This window comes from Gorilla gorilla, chromosome 13 (genome assembly GCF_029281585.2).
Source record: "Gorilla gorilla gorilla isolate KB3781 chromosome 13, NHGRI_mGorGor1-v2.1_pri, whole genome shotgun sequence".
Taxonomy (NCBI): domain Eukaryota; kingdom Metazoa; phylum Chordata; class Mammalia; order Primates; family Hominidae; genus Gorilla; species Gorilla gorilla.
In genome coordinates this window covers 124,494,089-124,515,065 of record NC_073237.2, presented here as the reverse complement: position 1 = coordinate 124,515,065, position 20,977 = coordinate 124,494,089, and the positions used below count along the sequence as shown (strand labels likewise).

The 20,977-nt window shown below is 56.7% G+C and overlaps 2 protein-coding genes across 7 annotated transcripts; both read left to right on the top strand.

The window, feature by feature from the left end:
- Positions 1-3,642: 3,642 nt before the first annotated feature.
- PTGES2 (prostaglandin E synthase 2) lies at positions 3,643-11,485 on the top strand. 6 transcript variants are annotated; one of them, XM_019033697.4, is made up of 7 exons: positions 3,643-3,942; positions 6,726-6,923; positions 7,620-7,678; positions 8,322-8,471; positions 9,039-9,239; positions 9,694-9,811; positions 10,905-11,485. In XM_019033697.4, the coding sequence occupies exons 1-7, from the start codon at positions 3,928-3,930 to the stop codon at positions 11,031-11,033; spliced, it is 870 nt and encodes a 289-aa protein (XP_018889242.1). In that variant the 5' UTR covers positions 3,643-3,927; the 3' UTR covers positions 11,034-11,485. The 6 variants fall into 6 exon arrangements, with proteins under 6 accessions (XP_018889242.1, XP_004048721.1, XP_063552854.1 ...); XM_004048673.5 differs by having other exon boundaries at positions 3,675-4,731; XM_063696784.1 differs by having other exon boundaries at positions 3,686-3,930.
- A 2,150-nt stretch (positions 11,486-13,635) lies between these two features.
- Positions 13,636-20,409, top strand: LOC129524704 (uncharacterized). Its single transcript, XM_055351229.2, has 4 exons — positions 13,636-14,085; positions 14,173-14,298; positions 16,728-16,943; positions 17,332-20,409. Exons 1-3 carry the CDS (start codon positions 14,031-14,033, stop codon positions 16,940-16,942), a joined length of 396 nt encoding a protein of 131 aa, XP_055207204.1. The 5' UTR covers positions 13,636-14,030; the 3' UTR covers position 16,943; positions 17,332-20,409.
- Positions 20,410-20,977: the final 568 nt, after the last annotated feature.

The following is a 20,977-nucleotide window of genomic DNA, read 5'->3' as shown; positions in this document are numbered from 1 at the left end:
CCTCAGAGCACACACTGGACAGGATATTGGAATGCCGGGGTTGTTAGGGCCAGTCCCGCCCCACCTGGGACCTGGTAACTTGGTCACACCAGTCTCCTCTGAGCATCTATAACGTGGGGTGGGGGTGGGGATAGGTTTTTTGCCTTATGAATGTCTGTGTAGCACTCATTTCCTGGGACCCTCACCACTGGGGAGCTTATGCAGATAAAATCCACCCTCAAACAAGAACATCTCACCAGCAGCTGGTGGTGGACAGGCAGGCATCCAGAGACTGGAGCAGATGTTTCTCAGCTCTGGCCAGTGAGTGCCCCTTGATCCCTGTGGCCCAGCCTGGAGCTTCCAGGGACCCAAGAGACCTTCCTTCCCAGGTTCCTTCTTGCTCTCCCTGCTCTGTCCTCTCCCCATGGCTGCCTCCCCTTGTGCCATGGCTCAGGGGGAATGTCCTTCCTATTCCCAATGGCCACCTTCTCGCCCTGATGGACATGTCTCCACCTGTTTTGCTGTGGAGTGTGAGCATCAGGAAACCCTCTGTGCTCCCAGCGAGGCTGCCGGTGAGTGGAATCTGGCTTTGGGAAGCATCTTGAGTGCAGGACACCAACAGCATCAGAAATTTCTGAACAGCACCTGCCTTCTAGCGTGTAACGAGGTGCCACAGGGAGAGCCCCAGTGCTTGGCACACTGTAGGCATGTAGCAGCTTTTCGTGGAACTAAGGGACAAAGGTGCGACTTGCAAGGACACAGTGGCTTTTCTTCTTTTAGGAGAGCCCAGAGGTGCTCCTTAGGCAGGCCAATAATGGGAGCTGAGTGAGGGGGAGGAGGAAGAGGGTGGCTTTGCTTCCCTGGGGTGGGGGGTTCTATTCCCTAATGGCCATTGGAAATCAGCATTCATACTTGGCAAGAAATAGCTAACCTCTACCTTGGGGAGCATAGGCTTGGAGAGGATGTGCCTACTGCAACCACTGGCTTTCAAAAGACTGGGCTTTCTTTGCTGATGCTAGATCAAACGTACTGAGACATGGCCACAGAAGCTCTGCTGCTTTATGGACATGAAAGGTGGGTGACAAAGCCCTGAAGAGGGGACTAGGGTATCCTAAATTCTGAAATCTGTCCCCAGATGCACAAGCCTCCACGTGGAAAAGGGAGAAGGACTGCTTGCATGGTGTACGGCCTTGGGTGCAGTGACAGATGGCGCACACCTGCCCCAGTGCCCTCCATTGAGGTTTGAAGCAGTGACCTCACCTCTGCACAGACCCAACTGCAGGGTGAGGGGATAGGACGGGGCTATCTCAAGTGTGGGGGGCACCAGGGAAGAGCACCTGGGAAGTATTGCCAGGATAACTAACTGAAGACCAGTGGTTAGGGCAGGGCAGCCCTGCCCCTGTTCTCTGTCCTGTCTCTCAGGAGCTGGTGTGGGATGGGGAGATCAGGTGCACAGTGAGGGGCGTGGCTGTGGATTGAACATAGCATGGTCAGGCTTCTGTCTTTTATTATTTATTTATTCATTTATTTATGATATATCATAGTTGTACATACTTTGGGGGTACATGTGATACTTTGATACCTGTATGAAACATGTAATGATCAAATCAAGGAAATTAAGATCTTCATCACCTCAAACATTTATCTTTTTTGTGTGTGGGCGGCAAGCCACCCAGGCACCGAGGCAAGAGACAGAGGACACGAGCTGTTCCAGTATAATAAAATATAAAACAAGAATAGTTATACCAGATATAGATCTTAGATATGATTATATATGAGTATCATTAATCATTAGTTGGTAGCAATTACTTTTTATTCCAATATTATGATAATCCTCACTCAATAATCATAGCCTAGGAAAAAGCAGGCCATACAGAGATAGGAGCTGAGGGGACATAGTGAGGTGTGACCAGAAGACAAGAGTGCGAGCCTTCTGTTATGCCCACACAGGGCCACCAGAGGGCTCCTTGGTCTAGCGGTGACGCCAGCGTCTGGGAAGACACCCGTTACCAGGCGGATCATGGTCCAGAGGTAGCAAAAGGCGTCAAGGAACAACACCCGCTACTTAGCAGACCGGGAAGGGGGCGGCGGGGGGGGGGGGGTCTCCCTTTCCCCGAGGGAGTTTAGAGAAGACTCTGCTCCTCCACCTCTTGTGGAGGGCCTGACATCAGTCAGGCTCGCCCGCAGTTATCAGGAGGCCTAACCGTCCCCCTGTGATGCTGTGCTTCAGTGGTCACGCTCCTAGTCCGCCTTCGTGTTCCATCCTGTACACCTGGCTCTGCCTTCCAGATAGCAGTAGTCAATTAGTGAAAATACTAATAGTCCCTGATATGCAGAAATAATGGCGTAAGCTGTCTTTCTCTTTGTCTCCTCTCCCTCTCTGCCTCGGCTGCCAGGCAAGGAAGGGCCCCCTGTCCAGTGGACACGTGACCCACGTGACCTTACCTATCATTGGAGGTGACTGACATTCTTTACCCTGCCCCTTCTGCCTTGTATCCAATAAATAACAGTGCAGCCAGACATGCGCGGTCTCCGCGCATTGGTGGTAGTGGTCCCCCGGGCCCAGCTGCCTTTTCTCTTGTCTCTTTGTCTTGTGTCTTTATTTCTACACTCTCTCGTCGCCGCACACAGGGAGAGACCTACCGACCCTGTGGGGCTGGACACTACAGCGCCCTGTGTCACCTCGGCAGCTTAAGCACGTGCAACTGGTTGCTCTGTAAGCTGCTTACATTTGGCAAGGCTGCGAGGCCACACCAGCAAAGCCAGGTGGCTGGAGATGCTGACCCAGCAGAGCATCGCGCTCCCCGCCCCGGGCCAGCCCCTCCTGCTAAGCCCAGCAGGCCAAACACGGACCCGCCCCCCTCAAGTGCCTAGGTGTCCCCGGGGCCTGAACACATCAAGTTACATTTTGATGGAGTTAGAATCCGGAAAATCAAGAGTGTGGAAGATCAGGAGCAATTAATGTAAACAGGAGGAGGATGAAGCTGGGTCCCGTCTAGCAAGCAGGAGCGTGAGAGTGACGCTGGGAGAAGGCCTGGCTAGGGATAGAGTAGAGCACAGAACATGGGGGTCACCCTCAACCACCCCTAAACACTCTAAGCTCGAGCAGTCCCTCAACTCCTGGTCTGTAAAGTGGCTGAAGGAAGTGGGTGGAGCAAAACCCATATGGGCGAGTGTCCCAGCAGCTGCCTCAGTTTCCCTATCTGTAAAACGGGGCTGGGGACCTGCAGCTCTCACGGGACTGGTTACCCGCTCGCGGGTGCTCGCCCTGCATCCGAGACAGCACCTACAACTCCAAACCCACTCGGGGCGGGTCGAGGTGGGCCCTTCGGTCCCTTCGAAGCCAACATCCCGATTCCCCTTCCCGGGAAGGCACCCCCGGAAACGCAAAGGTCGCTCCAGCAGTCTCCTCGGGTCACCCACTTCCCCGAAGCCGTCGTCCTCGCCTTCCGCTCTCGTCTTCACCGGCATACTCAGGTCCCCGCTGGGGACTGACACTGCGGGCTCGGTCGCCGCAAGGACTGGAAGGAAGGTGGAAGATGCGGGGCGAAAGCGGAGCGAGAAGAGTGGGACACGGCGGAGCAGCAGAGCCGGGACTCGGAGCTCCTCCCCCGCCCCGCCCCGCCCCGCCCCTCTCCCCCGCCCCGCCCCGCCCCTCTCCCCGCCCACTCTGCGCGTCCCGCCCAGGGCCCCGCCCACTCCACGAGTCCCGCCCCTCTCTCGGGCGTCGGGCGGGGCCATCCCGGGGCTGTCCGCGGAGACGCCTATGCGGTGGAGGCTCCGGGCTTCAGCTAGGGCAGGGGAGCCCAGCAGAAGGACCGAGCAGCCTGGCACCCCCACTTTGCCATCCTCTCCCTGGAAATCTCGGGGTCGGCGGGCCGGCCGCTTCGCGTGGGCGAAATCAGAGACACGTGGTTTCCAAGGCCCCTTCGGGTTCGGGAAAATTTTATGGTTCGGATCACGGTAGGAAGCGGACAATCAGGCGGGAGGGCAGAGAGAACCGCAACACCGCCGCGCACGTGGTGCCGGGTCGGGTCCTTTCCGGGGCTTTCAGTGGCCGGAAGTCGCGGCCCCTGTACTGACTCTAGGAAGGGCTGGATTTGTTTTGAATGGGCGCTTGCAAAAGAAGTGGGCAAGTACGTGTTACAGACGGCCAAGCCGGCCTTTAGGCGGTCAAGGTGGGGCGAGCAGACGGTCGCTCCCCTGCAGTCGGCCGGGTCACTACCCAGGAGCCTTTGGAGGCGGAAGCATGGAACGGTCTGCAAACGTTCCCGAGCGGGCCTCTGCGGCTCTGGCGAGCGTTTCGAACCTGGGCGCCGGGCACACGCCCAGTCCCGAGAGCGCTGAGGGTTCCCTTAGCGTCGCCGTCACCCCGGCCAACCCGCGGGGCGCCAGAGTCCTGGCCCTTTAAACGCCGCGCGTGCCTCGGCGTCTTCGTTTCGCGCGCCCGCCCGCGGCGCCGGCGGAGCGAACATGGACCCGGCTGCGCGGGTGGTGCGGGCGCTGTGGCCTGGTGGGTGCGCCTTGGCCTGGAGGCTGGGAGGCCGCCCCCAGCCGCTGCTACCCACGCAGAGCCGGGCTGGCTTCGCGGGGGCGGCGGGCGGCCGGAGCCCCGTGGCTGCAGCTCGTAAGGGGAGCCCGCGGCTGCTGGGAGCAGCGGCGCTGGCCCTGGGGGGAGCCCTGGGGCTGTACCACACGGCGCGGTGGCACCTGCGCGCCCAGGACCTCCACGCAGAGCGCTCAGCCGCGCAGGTAAGACCTGGCCCGGCCGGGAATGGGTATGCTGATCACCGCCGAACTCGGGACTCTTGGGAACCCGCAGGGTCAGGAGTTGCCTCTGCCCGCTTGTGACCTTGGGCGAGTGTCTTGGTCTGAAGTCTCCGAACCCTCTGTATTCTCTTGTGTAAAATAGGGGCACTCCTGATGCCTACTACCTGGAATTGTTCGAGTTCTCATAAAATCGTTCTTCTACCGTGGTTTTTTTTTTTATTTTTATTTTATGTTTATTTATGTTTTCGAGACAGGGTCTCGCATTATCGCCCAGGCTGGAGTGCTATCGCGGCTCACTGCAGCCTCTGCCTCCCAGGTTGAAGGGATCCTCCTGCCTCAGCCTCCCGAGTAGCTGGGACTATAGGCTCACCCCACTGCGCCCTGCTAATTTTTGTATTTTTTGTAGAGATAGGGTTTCACCATGTCGCCCAGGCTGGTCTCGAACTCTTGGCCTCAAGTGATCCGCCCACCTTGGCCTCTGAAAGTGCTGGGATCACAGGCGTGAGCCACTGCGCCCAGCCTCTACCATGTTTTAAGGAGACTTTTTTTTTTTTTGAGACGGAGTTTTCTTTGCTCTGTTGCCCAGGCTGGAGTGCAATGGCGCGATCTCGGTTCACTGCAACCTCGGCCTCCTGAGTTCAAGCAATTCTCCTGCCTCAGCCTCCCCAGTAGCTGGGATTACAGGCGCCTGCCACCCAGCCCGGCTAATTTTTGTATTTTTACTAGAGACGGGGGTCTCACCATGTTGGCCAAGCTGGTCTCAAACTCCTGACCTCAAATGAGCCACCGGCCTCGGCCTCCCAAAGTGCTGGGATTACAGGTGTGGGCCACGGAGCCCAGCCTCTACCGTGTTTTAAGACTTTTGATTAAGAGATGGGAGATCACAGGAAAGGGAAAGCCTTTTTCACTTTCCAAACGTTCATCATCCTCTCTCCCCACTGCCCCCAAATCCTAAGGCTGTGTATTCATTTAGTAGTAGTGGTGGTACCTTTATGGGACTGATGACTTAGACTCCAGGCTGAAACAGGAAGAGGTAGAAAGGTGCCCCCCCCAAGTGGTGCCCCCCCAAGTGGTGGCCCAGCTGCCTTGAGACACTTTATACCTACCCCACACCTGGCAACTCTTCATTACTTGACTTCCCACCACCCGCCCACAGATGCTTATTTGCTGGACCAGAGGGAACAGAGGTGGGTAAAAAGGGCATGGAGTACCCTGTGTCTCCCTTCCTGCCTCCACGGTCCAGCTTCCCCTCTGAACACAGGGGGATGGTCTACAGTTGTGGCTTTCCGGCATGAACGTGCAGCAGGCTCCCCTGGGGGCTTTCCTGCGGAGCTTGCCACACGCAGGCCATGGCTCAGATACCACCCTCCCCCTCGGATATTTGAGATAGACTTTGGCTGGAGGATCGCATGAACCCCGGAGTTCAAGGCTGCAGTGAGCTGTGATCAAGCTACTGCACTCCAGCTTGGATGGCAGAGTGAGACCCTGTCTCCAGAGAAAAAAACAAGAAAGAGATTGGAGGTAGACCCCATTGGTGAACATGAGCCTGGGTGGTAGCCCAGCTCTGCCCCCAGAGGTTCCTGGGGTTAGAGGAGTGGGAGTGAACAAGCCAAGTTGAAACAGTTGTTCCATGTCTGTGGGAGTGGGGTGTATACCCTGGGGCTGTCTGGTGTCCCCTTGGGACTGGAGTGAGAAAAGAGGGGTCTGTCCAGTATGGGACAGAGACTAGAAGATTCCTCCTACACAACCTCACAGCAAAGGGTGGGACGCCTGCTTGGGGACCGTGCTGGCCAGGGGCTTAAACCTGGGCTGCTGTCCAGTGCCTCCCTTTCCCCCTACCACCCCGTTCCATCTCGAGTTCCTCTTCCCGATGTTCTAGCGTCATCTCAGAAGACTCCTCTGGAAAACACGCTTGGGGACAGGGCCTGGGCCTGGGGGTGCCAGGTCTAGAAGCCCTTTCTGTCTGCTGCCCGCAGCTCTCCCTGTCCAGCCGCCTGCAGCTGACCCTGTACCAGTACAAGACGTGTCCCTTCTGCAGCAAGGTCCGAGCCTTCCTCGACTTCCACGCCCTGCCCTACCAGGTGGTGGAGGTGAACCCTGTGCGCAGGGCTGAGATCAAGTTCTCCTCCTACAGAAAGGTGCCCATCCTGGTGGCCCAGGAAGGAGAAAGCTCGGTGAGCCCCAGGGAACCCCCTGCATCCTTCCTCCTTTCCTGGGTTGTCCTGGAGCGCCCCCTAGCCCGGCCTGGCTCTGCAGCCTGGGAAGGAACTTGGGATCCTTGTGCCTGTAAGGACTATGGGGGAAGTAGCTGCATACGGTAGATGCTCAATAAATGTAGGCTCTCTCCTTCCGTACCAAAACCAAACACCTGCTGGGTGTCAGGGAGGCAGAACACCACAGCTTAACAACATAGATTCTGAAATCAGCGATCTGGGTTTGAGGTGTGATTCACCCACTCACTAGCTGTGTGACTTGGGGCAAGTCACTTAGCCTCTCTGCGCTTGCTTGCTTCATGAGTCAACAAGGGGCCATATTCTGGCTTGCAGGGACGGCAGATATGAAATGCCTGGCACAGTGCTTGGGGTCTAGTATGCAGCTTCCAGAACCCACCCTGCCCCTCTACCTGGGAGGCCAAATGGGTGAGTGGGCTGGAGCTTAGACCCCACGGCTTTCCCACACCTTCCTCCCCATTGGCCACAACCACATCTCCCTACTTAGGATGGGTGCCCTGAGGGCAGGGTGGGGAGGACTCCGGACATGTCCCCAGGAATGGATAAACAATGCCCAGAGCGTCTTGTTGTTAAAGAGCCCCTGGTGACTCCCAGCGGCTGGGTTGCAACCTCTGATTAAACCACCCTTTTCTCTTCCAGCAACAACTAAATGACTCCTCTGTCATCATCAGCGCCCTCAAGACCTACCTGGTGTCGGGGTAAGGAGCCCCTCGGAGACCAGGTGGCCATTGCTTTTGGTGGCTTCTTCCTCCAGGGAGGCCTCCCCTGAGTTCCCTCTTGGGAGCACGTGGAGCTGCTGCTTAGATTTCCGGAGTACAGAGTGGCTCGCACCTGTAATCCCAGCACTTTGGGAGGCCGAGGCAGGCAGATCACCTGAGGTCAGGAGTTCCAGACCAGCCTGGCCAACATGGCGAAACTCCATCTCTACTAAAGATACAAAAATTAGCCAGGCATAGTGGCGAGTGCCTGTAGTCCCAGCTACTCAGGAGGCTGAGGCAGGAGAATCGCTTGAACCCAGGAGGCAGAGGGTTGCAGTGAGCCAAGATCGTGCCACTGCACTCCAGCTTGGGTGACAGAGCGAGACTCCGTCTCAAAAAAAAAAAAAATGATTTTCCAGAGTAGCCCGTGGCCGTCCTCCTCCAAGCCCCCCACTTTGTCCTCCCCACACCTCCCTCTCTTGGGGAAGTAGCCCTGGCATCTACTCCAAATCCCTCTTACTGCAAGAGTCCGGAGAGCCTTCGTTGGTCCTGGCTCCACTCTGAGGCTGGGGCGGCGGGGTTGGTCGGCCACAGGGGACAGGAGGGGGAAGGAGTTGGGGTGAGATTGTGGCTCTCTCCGAAGGCAGCCCCTGGAAGAGATCATCACCTACTACCCAGCCATGAAGGCTGTGAACGACCAGGGCAAGGAGGTGACCGAGTTCGGCAATAAGTACTGGCTCATGCTCAACGAGAAGGAGGCCCAGCAAGTGTATGGCGGGAAGGAGGCCAGGACGTGAGTGGGGCTGGGGCTGGCGGGGGAAGGTGGTGACGGCAGGGGTCTTCTGTAGAGTAGGACCAAGCCGAGCAAGATGGCGTGAGCAGGGAGCAGCATGGGAGACCAGCGGGGCTGGGGCCGGGCCGTGCCGGATTTCAGTAGAGACCTTCCTGCAGCCGGGCATGGTGGCTCACTCCTGTAATCCCAGCATGTTGGGAGGCCGAGGCAGGCAGATCACCTGAGGTCAGGAGTTCAAGACCAGCCTGGCCAACATGGCAAAACCCCATCTCTATAAAAATACAAAAATTAGGTAGGTGTGGAGGCACACACCTATAATCCCAGCTACTAGGGAGGCTGAAGCAGGAGAATTGCTTGAACCCAGGAGGCGGAGGATGCAGTGAGCTGAGATCGTGCCATTGCACTCCAGCCTGGGTGACAGAGCGAGACTTTGTCTCAAAAAAACAAAAAAGACCTTCCTGCTCAGGCTTCAGCTTCCCACCCGTGCAGTGGGTATGTTCTAGAGAATGCAGCCTGCTCCCAACACAGCCCGGGTCCTGGCTTAGGAAGTCCCTCCCGTGCCCGCAGGGAGGAGATGAAGTGGCGGCAGTGGGCGGACGACTGGCTGGTGCACCTGATCTCCCCCAATGTGTATCGCACACCCACCGAGGCTCTCGCGTCCTTTGACTACATTGTCCGCGAGGGCAAGTTCGGAGCCGTGGAGGGTGCCGTGGCCAAGTACATGGGTGCAGCGGCCATGTACCTCATCAGCAAGCGACTCAAGAGCAGGCAAGTGTGTGTGCACATCCGGGGCCTGCTGTCCCTGAGCCTCCGGTGCCACGAGCAGTGGTGATCCCATCACACCCCTCAGGAGACCAGCGGGAGGCCGAGGCCTAGGGCAGGTGGGAAACGCATTATGGATTATGGGTCCCTTGGCCAAGATGGGACTTGGACCCAGAGCTCCTGCTCACCTCCCCTGGGGACAGCTGGGCTGGCCTTGAAGCCGGAAGCCTGGGCCCTGACTGGCGCCTCCTCTGTGGCTTTCTCCCTGGCCTGGTCTCTTGCCCTTACCACAGCCTCCCTGTCTGGGACAGATGCTCCCTGAGGCGTCTGCAGATGTGATGCTCTCACCTGGGGTGCCGTCCTGGCTTCCACACCTCCCCTCTCTCCCCAGAGGAGACCCTCTTCCCTGCTGGGCTGGGAGTGGGGGCTCCCCTGAGGGGCTTTTCCCTTCCCCACCCAGGCACCGCCTCCAGGACAACGTGCGCGAGGACCTCTATGAGGCTGCCGACAAGTGGGTGGCTGCTGTGGGCAAGGACCGGCCCTTCATGGGGGGCCAGAAGCCGAATCTCGCTGATTTGGTGAGTGTGGTGGTGGCAGGTGGTGCCTGGACCGAGGGTTCTGTCCTCAGAGTGGGGGAGGTTTGCAAGGGAAAGCCTGGACGGTGCTTGCATCTTGCCAGAGGAACCTGCCTCTCTCTGCCATCACGGACAGAAACTCGCCTCGAAGTGGCTTCAGGAGAGAAACGGATGACCAGGAACCACCTTGGTTCACATAACTGACAAGTTCAGGGAAAGGGTTGGCTTCGGGCCCTGCTGGATCCAGAGGCCCGGGTGGTGTTACCAGAGCCCAAGCTCTACCTGTCGCCATCAACACTGCCCTCCCTGGAGTTGGCTTCAGCCTCAGGCGGGCTGGGTCCCGTGCTCCAGGCTTCTCCCAGAAAACTCCTGGGAGGGCGTCTCACTGGCCTGGCTTCACTGCCCTTTTTCCTTTTGTCTTTTTTTTGTTGTTGTTGTTTTTTTTTTTTTTTTTTTTGAGACCAAGTCTCACGCTGTCACCCAGGCGGGAGTGCAGTGGTGCAATCTCGGCTCGCTGCAACCTCCGCCTCCCAGGTTCAAGCAATTCTTCTGCCTCAGCCTCCTGAGTAGCTGGGATTACAGGCCTGTGCCACCATGCCTGGCTAATTTTTGTATTTTTAGTAGAGACAGAGTTTCAGTATGTTGGTCAGGCTGGTCTCGAACTCCTGACCTCAGGTGATCCATCCACTTCGGCCTCCCAAAGTGCTGGGACTACAGGCGTGAGCCAGCGTGCCTGGCCCACTGCTCATTTTTAAAACTCTCCTGCCCCTGGGTGACCTGGGTCTTGAAACTGGGTGGTGGGGTCTCTTCTCCCCGATCTCAGGACCTGAGATGGGGGGAGGGCATTTATCCCAAGGAAACTTGCTGGGGGGCAGGGTCTGTGGCCCAGAAAAGGGGGTCCAGATGTGAAGCAGGCGAGACCTGCAGCCACCCCACATGCTTTGTTCAAACCCTCACCTGTGCTGTTGGCCCTTGAGTGGGTCACAAGCTCCAAGGGGGGAGGGGACGGGACCTGGCCACACAGCTGGCAGGGAACGAAGGAGGTCTGGATGCCTGTACAACCAGCTATGGTGACACGTTTCTGTTCATGCCCCAGGCGGTGTATGGCGTGCTGCGTGTGATGGAGGGGCTGGATGCATTCGATGACCTGATGCAGCACACGCACATCCAGCCCTGGTACCTGCGGGTGGAGAGGGCCATCACCGAGGCCTCCCCAGCGCACTGAATGTCCCCGCGCAGAGCAGAGGGAAGGCAGCGGAAGACGCCAGCTGCCAGGGCCTGGGGCCACTGGGCCAGCGCCTGGCGATACTGGTTGGGGGCAGGATCATTCTGCCCCTTGTCCACGCACCCCCACCAGCCCTCTCGCTTCTAACACAGGGCACCTGCTGGGGCTCAGGGATGTCAGGGACGAGTTCCAGCCCTGCCACTGCCCTGGGGCGACCGCTCCCTGTCCCTGCCTCCCTGCTCTGCCGCCCCTCTCCCTGGACCCTCAGTGGCTGTCCCATGGCTACATCCTGTGGGTGGGGGCCCTCGACGGGACAGCAGGACGGTTTGTTTTCAGTGGAATCCCATCCCTGGGTTCCCCTGGTTCCCACTCTTCCCAAGCCTCCCGGGACTGGGACATGTTTGCAATAAAGGAAAGGTGTGTGGCGCCTGTCATGGCAGACATCTCATGGAGCTCCGTGTGGCTGAGTGCTGCGTGGGGCTGGCGGTCAAGGGAGGCATCAGGCTTGGGCTGTGCCAGCCCTTGCAGTAACTAACCGCTGGCCTGGGGCTTCCCAGGCGGCAGGCACGGTACGGCTCCGCAGGCTTTGTGTGGCATCGTCCCCAGGATACCACTCAGGGCACACAGCTGGGCCGTGGAGACTAGCAGTCAGAGTGCAGGTCGGGGCACCCTACCCACAGTGGGGCTCTGCAGTGGGGTCCCTCATCAAGCCTCAGTTTCTTCGTCTGTCCCCGCCTTGCGGGAGAGTTCAGTGATAGGAGCAGGTGCAGCGCACAGAGCAGGGTCACCTGGTCCAGGGCACCAGGCTATTCAGACCCCTGCTCTACAGACGGGACCAAGCCCTCTCAGGTGGCGGCCCCGGGCTTCAGCTTCAGGCTGGGCCAGGCTTTATGGAGAAGAGGCTCTGCCTTCCAGGGTGAGTGTGGGTTGTGGGTGGGACCCCCTTTCCTGCACAGAGTACCCAGGATGGGGCTCCCCAGTCCCGACTTAACTGAGGTGGGGTGGCCTGCTAGGGGCCCTCCAGAGGCCAGTGAGCCCAACTCCACCCACTGGCCCTTCCGACTGGAGGGACTGGGCAACGCCCCCATACCCTCTTGAGAAACTTTTTTTGTTGTTGTTTTTTATTTTTTGAGACAGGGTCTCGCTCTGTCACCCAGGCTGGGATGCAGTGGTGCAATCATAGCTCACTGCATCCTCGACCTCCCAGGTTCAAGTGATCCTCCCACTTCAGCCTCCAAGTAGCTGGAACTACAGGTGCACACCAACATGCCCAGCTAATTTTTTTTTTTTTTTTTTTTACATTTTGTAGATCCTGGGTTTTGCTGTGTTACCCAGGCTGGTCTCGCACTCTAGGGCTCAAGGGAACTGCCCGCCTCAGCCTCCCAAAGTGCTGGGATTACAGGAGTGAGCCCCCACGCCCAGCCAGGAAACTTTTAAAGTTTTATTTTCTTTATTAGTATTTTTAAAACAAAATAACTCATGTTCCTGTAATAGCTAACATTTGAGTAAGGTAGAAGTGAGCGCTGGAGGCAGGGAGTGTGACATTTGGAAGCAGGTGGCTGTGCAGTTGGTGACCTCGGTTTTTCCCACGGGGCTGGTCTGCCACCGGCTGTGTTCTCGTCCCCATCCTGGGCTTCTGCCTGTCGGCGTATGTCACATTGGCTTGTTCTCTTGGCGCATAGTGCCCTGCCGCCTGGATGCACCACAGTCCTTCAGCCAGCCCCCACTGTGTGCCCTCTGTGGGTGTTAATTCCAGGTACTTGGGCTGCAGGGTAGAGGAGGCAGCCAGGCCTGAGGCTGTGCCCATCTGTGGCCTTAGGAGTCACAGCAGCCGCCTCTTGAGAGGCCAACAGGTATCAGGGCACCCAGAGACACCACTGTGTCCAGAACGGCATTTCCACTTCACTGGCCAGGTCTAAAGTCCTGAGGGGCCTTTGCTTCAGGGACCCAGGGTGCCTCCCTCAGCAGGGCAGGAACTAGGCCAGGAATACCATGGGGCACTGAAGGAGGGCCCTCCCTCTATCCCTGTAACCCTCCATCCCTGCACCCCTCCGTCCCTGGACCCGTCTATCTCTCCATCCCTGCACCCTTCCATCCCTGTACCCCATCCCTGCACCCCTCCATCCCTCCATCCCTCCATCCCTGCACCCCTCCTTCGTTGTACCCCTCCATCCTCCATCTCTGCATCCCTGCACCCCTCCATCCCTGTACCCTTACATCCTCCATCCCTGCATTCCTCCATCGCAGCATCCCTGCATGCCTCCGTTCTCTGCATCCCTCCACCCCAGTATCCCTGCACCTCTGCATCCCTCCATTCCTGCATCCCTCTATTTTTCCATACCTCCATTCCTGTATCCCTGTACCCTCCATCCTCCATCCCAGCATCCCTCCATCCCTGCTCCCCACTCTCACTTCCCTTCCCTTCACAGACAGGCTTTTCCTGCCATCCGCAAACCCCACCCAGGGTTACCTGATGCCTTTCCAGCTGCACACGGGGACTGACTCACCTCTCTCTTTCTCAGTCCCAAAGTCCCGAAAGAGAGCATCTGATGTGGCCAGCTTGTGACAAGGCGTCCACCTTCTGTCCATGACACGGAGGCCAGGGGAAGGTCTCACTGCCCAGCACCCCACCCTGTGCTCCCAGGCCTTTTGAATGTTCCTCCTGCTCAGCCCAGTGACTGCGGGCTGTGGCTCCTCCTTCAGCCTCCCCTCGAAGTCCTGGTCTTACTTAGGAGGCCCCGGGTGTAGATCCCGCCCCACCCACCAGGCATTGCCCCTTTTCCTGGCTTCACAGACTCGGGAATAAAGTTTCCTTCTGTTTCCCCTCTTGCAGAAGGAGATCCGGTTGGCAGCTAAACCGCGCTGGGAACAGGGGCCTGAGTCCTGGACTAGGGCTCTTTCCCCGGGGCTGCTGCAGATGGGGAGGAGCCTACACCCGCCTCCCGATTGCTCACCTTGATGAAAGGACTGTGCTAACCAGACCTGACAGGCTGGAGAATGGCCAGTCAGCCTGAGGCCACCGCGGGACACCACCTAGGCCCAGCTTCTCCCCGTGAGTCTCTCTCTCCCAAGAGGTAACAACTCTACCTCAGTTTCCCCAATGTTTCTCTGTCAGACTTCTTGGCGTGTTTTCCCGCAGCCACCAGAGGGCGCCAGAGCCCGCCAAGCCTCGTAGGAGATGGCAACAGGGCCTGCTGCTGCCACCTAGCGGCCAATTCCAGGAATGAATCTCGGCACGCTCATTACCCAGCGACTCTGCCCATCTGTAAAATGGGCTTAGCTGTAAGGGTCCAAAGATGAGTGGCTAGGAAAAAACATGTCTCTTGAGGTTAGGCACAGTGGCTCATCCCTGTAAGCCCGGCACTTCAGGAGGCTGAGGTGGGAGGGTCACCTGAGCCCAGGAGTTTGAGGCTGCAGTGAGGTTATGATTGTCCCACTGCACCCCAGCCTGAGTAACAAAGTGAGACCCTCTCAAAAAAAAAAAAAAAAAAAAAGAAGAAGAAGAAGAAGAAATGTCTCTTCTTAGGAACGGGCCCCAAGCCAGGATTCCATGGCCCATTAGTGCCATCCTCAGGTCACGGCATGGCCCCTGTGGTCTTTTTTTCTTTCTTTGTTTAAAAAATAGAGGCCGGGGAGGTTGCAGCGAGCCGAGATTGCGCCACTGCCCTCCAGCCTGGGCAACAGAGCAAGATTCCGTCTCAAAAAAAAAAAAAAAAGAGGCCAGGAGCAGTGGCTCACGCCTGTAATCCCAGCACTTTGGGAGGGTGAGGCGGGTGGATCACTTGAGGTCAGGAGTTTGAGAGAGCAGCCTGCCAACATGGCGAAACCCTGTTTCTACTAAAAATACAAAAATTAGCCGGGTCTGGTGGTGGATGCCTGTAATCCCAGCTACTCAGGAGGATGAGGCAGGAGAATCGCTTGAATCTGGGAGATGGAGGCTGCAGTGAGCCAAGATTGTGCCACTGTACTCCAGCCTGGGTGACAGAGGGAGACTTCATCTCTAAACAAATAAATAATAAAACATAGAGACAGGTTCTTGCTATGTTGGCCAGGTTGGTCTGAAATTCCTGGCCTCAAGCAATCCTTCCGCCGTGGCCTCCCAAAGTGCTAGGATTGCAGGCGTGAGCCACCATTCACGGTTCCCTGTGGTCTTGATGGCTTCAGAAGGCCTGAGTTCAGGACCCGGCCACTGCCCACTGTGCCCTTGGGCAAGCCCCTTACTGACTGGGAAATGGCATTAGTAAACCTCCGTGGGCGGGTAAGGCCAGGGCTGGGAAGGTGTTTTGGATGATGATACACAGAGTCAATATTCGAGGGGTGTATTTATGAAGCTGGTAGGGTCTGCTGTCTGTTCTCAGAACACATGCCCTGCTGTGTTCCCCTCTGGCTTAAAGAGCTCCAGGTCAAGGACTCCAGGAAGTAAGAATGGAAAGAGTCCTGAGAACAGCAGGCTCCGTCCTCCCTGAGGAGAGTGAGCTCATGGGGAGGGTGCTGGTTTGCTTCTGTGTGTCTGTTCATTTTTTTTTTTTTTTTGAGACAGGGTCTTGCTCTGTTGTCCAGGCTAGAGTATAGGGGCACGATCATGGCTCACTGCAGCCTTGAACTCCTAGGCTCAAGTGGTCTACCCACCTCAGCCTCCTGAATAACTGGGACCATGGGCACGTGCCACCATGCCTGGATAATTTTTTGTAATGTTTTGTAGATATAGGGTCTCACTATGTTGCCCAGGCTGGTCTCCAACTCATGGGCTCAAGTGATCCTCTGGTCTCAGCCTCCCAAGTAGCTAGGACCACAGGTGTGTGCCACCACACCTGGCTAACTTTTGTATTTTTTGTAGAGATGGGGTCTCACTGTGTTGCCCAAGCTGGTCTCCAACTCCCGGGTTCAAGCGATCTGCCTGCCTTAGCCTCCCAAAGTGCTGGGATTACAGGTGTGAGCCACGGCTCCCAGCCATTTGTGGTGTTGGAAGTCACCAAGTGTGTGGTTATTGGTCGCAGCTGCCCCAGGACACTCATACACAGATTTAAGCCCGGTGTAGTCAGGGAAGAGAAACATCGATGGGGCATGTGGTGACCTGGGGAAGTCCCAGGGTTTCCAGCCTGTGCCAGGTTCCTCATCTGTAAGATGACGGGGTGGGAGGCTGGGCTCTTCAGTTCAGCCAGGGGTGCCCCGTACTGACTAGCATGGGTGGGGCCAGCTCCGTGTCTCATCGGCCTCAACAACTGCCATGGGAGATAATGGCTCCTCCTGGGCCACGGGGCTGTGCTGGTGGGTGATAGCAAATGACCAAGAGAACCATGTCCTGCGGCTGTTCCCTGGCCAGCCCCTGCGTTCAGAGGAGCTGAGAGCAGGAGGCCTAGGTTTATCTTGCCCCTTGGGGAACTGGGGCAGGCCTGGGGCCCTCCCTGGCCTCAGTTAACCCATCTGCAGGATGGAGGTGCTATCATACCATGCCCTCCCTGCTGCCCGCTCCTGGCCAGCCCAGGTCACGTGGCCTGCTGCTGCTGCTGCTGCAGAGAGCAAGGTCCACACCTGGGCGGCCGGGCCCAGCACACCCGCCCCACCTGTTCCCACCCTTCCCCTACTTTCCAATGCACTCAGACCGGTGAAATCTGGACTAGGGCGGCACAGGGTGAGGCCCAGGTGAGAACAGGGCTTCCGTTTCAACAGAGCTGCTTTAAATCTGTTTCACAGTGACCCTTTATGTGAACCAGAACAGCCGCTTCCCCAATGAGCTGTCAGAAGGCGTCGTGCCTGTCTTGCTAGTGGGGAAACTGAGGCTCAGAGAGGCAGAAGACTTGCCCAAGATCACACCACCGGGACCCAGGATTCAAGCGCAGGCCTGCCCAGGCTCTCTGTGGCCTCCTGGCTGCGAGGAGGCAGCCAGGGACCAGGTGCCACCCTTCTGAGGTGAGGCAAGGAATGCCTGTCCCTTGGGCACGTCTAACTTGGTGAAGGTCCCACGGGTGGGTTGTGGCATGGTTCCAGCTTGCCGGGTCTGATGTGGGCAGCGGCTCTCTGCCTTGCCCCAAGTTCCTGGTGGGCGGCCCCAGCAGAGCCCGCCGCAGCTTCACTCCCCTGCGTGCCACCTGGCAGTCGGGGGTCCACTGCATCCTAGGTCCTGGGCAAGTCCCCTCCCCTCCTGAAACCTTAGTTTCCTCCCCTGTGAAATGGGGATGTGGCGGTGGTGGCACCTCCTACACCTGCTGAGAGCTAAGTGAAGTCGTGCGTGAGCAGTGCCCCCGCAAGGAGGACCCAGCGGACCACACGGCTCAAGTGGCTCTGGATTTCCTCGCAGACACCTGAGATCCCAGGCCCGAGAGGATTAAGGCGGGATTACGTGGAGCGTGTCTGAATGCTAGAGGAAGAAGGGCAGCTGGGAGATGAAGCTGTCAGGATGGGCCGCATCCCATTTCCTGCCTCGTTTCAGTTCAACTTTCCAACAGACCTCCCTGGCTCGTCTTGCTCTCCTCTAATGGACAAACAAACAGGCTCAGAGAGGTGGTGTGACTTGCCCAAGGTCACTCAGCTTGGATGCTGTGGAACAGGGACGTCCACTGTCCCAGTCTGTTTATGGGAAGCCGCTCTGCAACTGTCCTGACCCACCACATGCCCCACCGCTGTTTCTCTTGCCCTGACCCCTCGTTCCCTGGACCAGGGTGGCACAGCTCCAGGCTCTTGGGCCCTTCCCGAGGGCAGGCACCTGTGACTGTGTCCCCAAAGACCTGAGTGGCTGACGGGGCCCCACAGAGCTTGGGCTTCCTGGAGGACAAGGAGGGGTCTGCCAGCTATCCCCACCACCCCCGCCCCAGGGCTCCCCTGGAGCTTCCATGCCAGCTGGACTCAGGTGGGTCTGGAGGAGCACTGTGCCTCCAATCAGACCTTGAGATGTGCCCCCTGCCCCCACCATGCCTTCTCCTGCCCAGGACTCTGGTTGCAAACCCTGATTAAGGGGATTTTATCTCCACCAGGGGGCCAGTAGGTGGGAAGTAGCTTAAACAATGCAGGTTTATAATCTCACAGTTCTGGAGGTCAAGAGTCTGAAATGGGCCTCATGGGGCTAAAACCAAGGTGTCTGCAGGGCTGTGTTCCTTCTGGAGGCTCCAGGGCAGGAAGGGGAGGATCCACTTCTGTGCCTTTCCAGCTTCTAGAGGCTGCCTGCGTTCCTTGGCTCGTGGCCCCTTCCTCCACCTTCAAGCCAGCAGCGGAGGCCTGAGTCCTTCTCATGCCGTCTCTTTGTTCTCTCTCCTGCCTCCTCCTCCACACTGAAGGACCCCTGTGATCACACTGGCCCCCCCACCGGATGACCCAGGATAATCCATCTCCCTGTTTGAAGGTCAGCTGATTAGCAACCTTCATTCCATCTGCCTCCTTCATTCCCCCTGGCCATGTAATGGGATTCACAGCTTCTGGGGATTAGGGCATGGACATCTTGTGGCGGGGGCATAATTCTGTCGACGACACCAAGAAACACTTGGATGTTAAGGATTCACCGAACACTGTTCAGGCTCCAGGTGCTGGGAGCAGCAGTGAACAAAGCCAACAGACACCGCCACCCTCAAGGAGTTCACGTTCATGGGCGAGGGAACAGATGAGAAACCCGGCAATGAAAGTAAGTAGTGTAATTGACTTGAAAAGTGCCGGGGAGAAAGAGAAGACGGATGGAGAATGACACCTGGCCCCTTCTCTATTTCTTTATTTGTTTCACTCTTGTTGCCCAGGCTGGAGTGCAATTGCGCAATCTCAGCTCACTGCGACCTCTGCCTCCCAGCTTCAAGTGATTCTGCTGCCTCAGCCTCCCGAGTAGCTTGGATTACAGGCGTGCACGCCCAGCTAATTTTTTTTTTTTTTTTTAGTAGAGACGGGGTTTCACCATGTTGGCCAGGCTGGTCTCAAACTCCTGACCTCAGGTGATCCACCTGCATCGGCCTCCCAAAGTGCTGGGATTACAGGCATGAGCCACTGCGCCCAGCCCCCCTTCTCTATTTCTAAGGTGACCCAGATTCCTTTACTGCTTTCTGGCAAATCCACCTCTGGCCGGGCAGTAGGCCGGCGACGCAGGGCTTGAAGGCTATAATGGGGACTTTTGTCTAATGGTGAGAAAGGAAACACTGGAAGGTTTTTGCTTCCCTTTTTAAAAAATTCAGGTATGGCCGGGCACGGTGGCTCACACCTGTAATCCCAGCACTTTGGGAGGCCAAGGTAGGTTGATCACCTGCGGTGAAGAGTTCAAGACCAGCCTGGCCAACATGGTGAAACCCCATCTGTACTAAAAATACAAAAATTAGCTGGGCATGGTGGCAGACACCTGTAATCCCAGCTACTCAGGAGGCTGAGGCAGGAGAATTGCTTGAACCTGGGAGGCAGAGGTTGCAGTGAGCCGAGATCATACCATTGCACTCCAGCCTGGGCAACAAGAGTGAACCTCCATCACAAAAAACAAACAACAAAAAAATCAGGTATAATTACATACAGTGAAATATATGGTGACTCAAGTACACAGTTCAGTGTTTTTTTTGTTTTTGTTTTTGTTTTTTTTGAGATGGACTCTTGCTCTGTCGCCCAGGCTGGAGTTCAGTGGCGCGATCTTGGCTCACTGCAACCTCTGTCTTCCAGGTTCAAGCAATTCTGCCTCAGCCTCCCAAGTAGCTGGGACTACAAGTGCATGCCACCATGCCTGGCTAATTTTTGTATTTTTAATAGAGATGGGGTTTCTTTTTCTTTTCTTTTTTTTTTTTTTTTTTTTTTTGAGATAGGGTCTCACTCTGTCACCCAGGCTGGAGTGCAGTGTCACAATCTCGGCTCACTGCAACCTCTGCCTCTCGGGTTCAAGCGATTCTTCTGCCTCAGCCTCCTGAGTAGCTGGTAGCTGGGACTATAGGCACGTGCCACCACACCCAGTTAATTTTTTGTATTTTTAGTAGAGATGGGGTTTCACCGTGTTAGCCAGGATGATCTCAATCTCTTGACCTCGTGATCTGCCCGTTTTGGTCTCCCAAAGTGATGGGATTACAGGCGTGAGCCACCGCGCCAGGCTGAGTTGGGGTTTCACCATTTTGGCCAGGCTGGTCTGGAACTCCTGACCTCAGGTGATCCGCCTGCCTTGGCCTCCCAAAGTGCTGGGATTACAGACGTGAGCCACCGTGCCCGGCCAGTTCTATGAGTTTTGATGAATGTGTCCTGCTTCTTCCCAGGCTCCACCATCTCTTCCCCTAAAGGCAACCACCATTCTGATTTCTCTCACCAAAGACTGGAAAAATATCCCAATACCTGGATGTATGCCTCACGTGTCCCGTTGGCCCCAGCACCCAGGTATAGTTAGTTACTGCTGTGCCTGGCTTCACTCTCACTTTTTTTTTTTTCTTTTTTTGAGACATAGTCTCGCACTGTAGCCCAGGCTGGAGTGCAGTGTGGCACAATCTCAGCTCAGTGCAACCTTCACCTCCCAGGTTCAAGCGATTCTCCTGCCTCAGCCTCTCGAGTAGCTGCAACTACAGGCACCCACCACCACACCTGGCTAATTTTTGTATTTTTAGTAGAGATGGGGTTTCACCTTGTTGGCCAGGCTGGTCTCGAACTCCTGACCTCAAGTGATCCACCTGCCTCAGCCTCCCAAGGTGCTGGGATTGCAGGCCGGCCTTACCTGGTATGGTTTTTAGGTTCATGTTGATGCCTGGAGTTTCAGTAATTCCTTCCCATTCATTGCTGAGTAGCACTGCAACACATGCAGGCAGCTATTTGGGGATCTTTTCACCTGTTGATGGGTGTCTGGACTGTTTCCAGTTTTTGGCTGTTACAAAAGAAGTCTCTGTGAGCCACGTACAAGTTCTTCTGTGGATGTTTTCATTTAGGGAAAGGGGTAAATAGGAGTGGAAGTGCTGGGTCACAGGGCAAATGTCCATTTGACTTTATTAGAAACAATTCTCCAAAATGATTGGCATTTT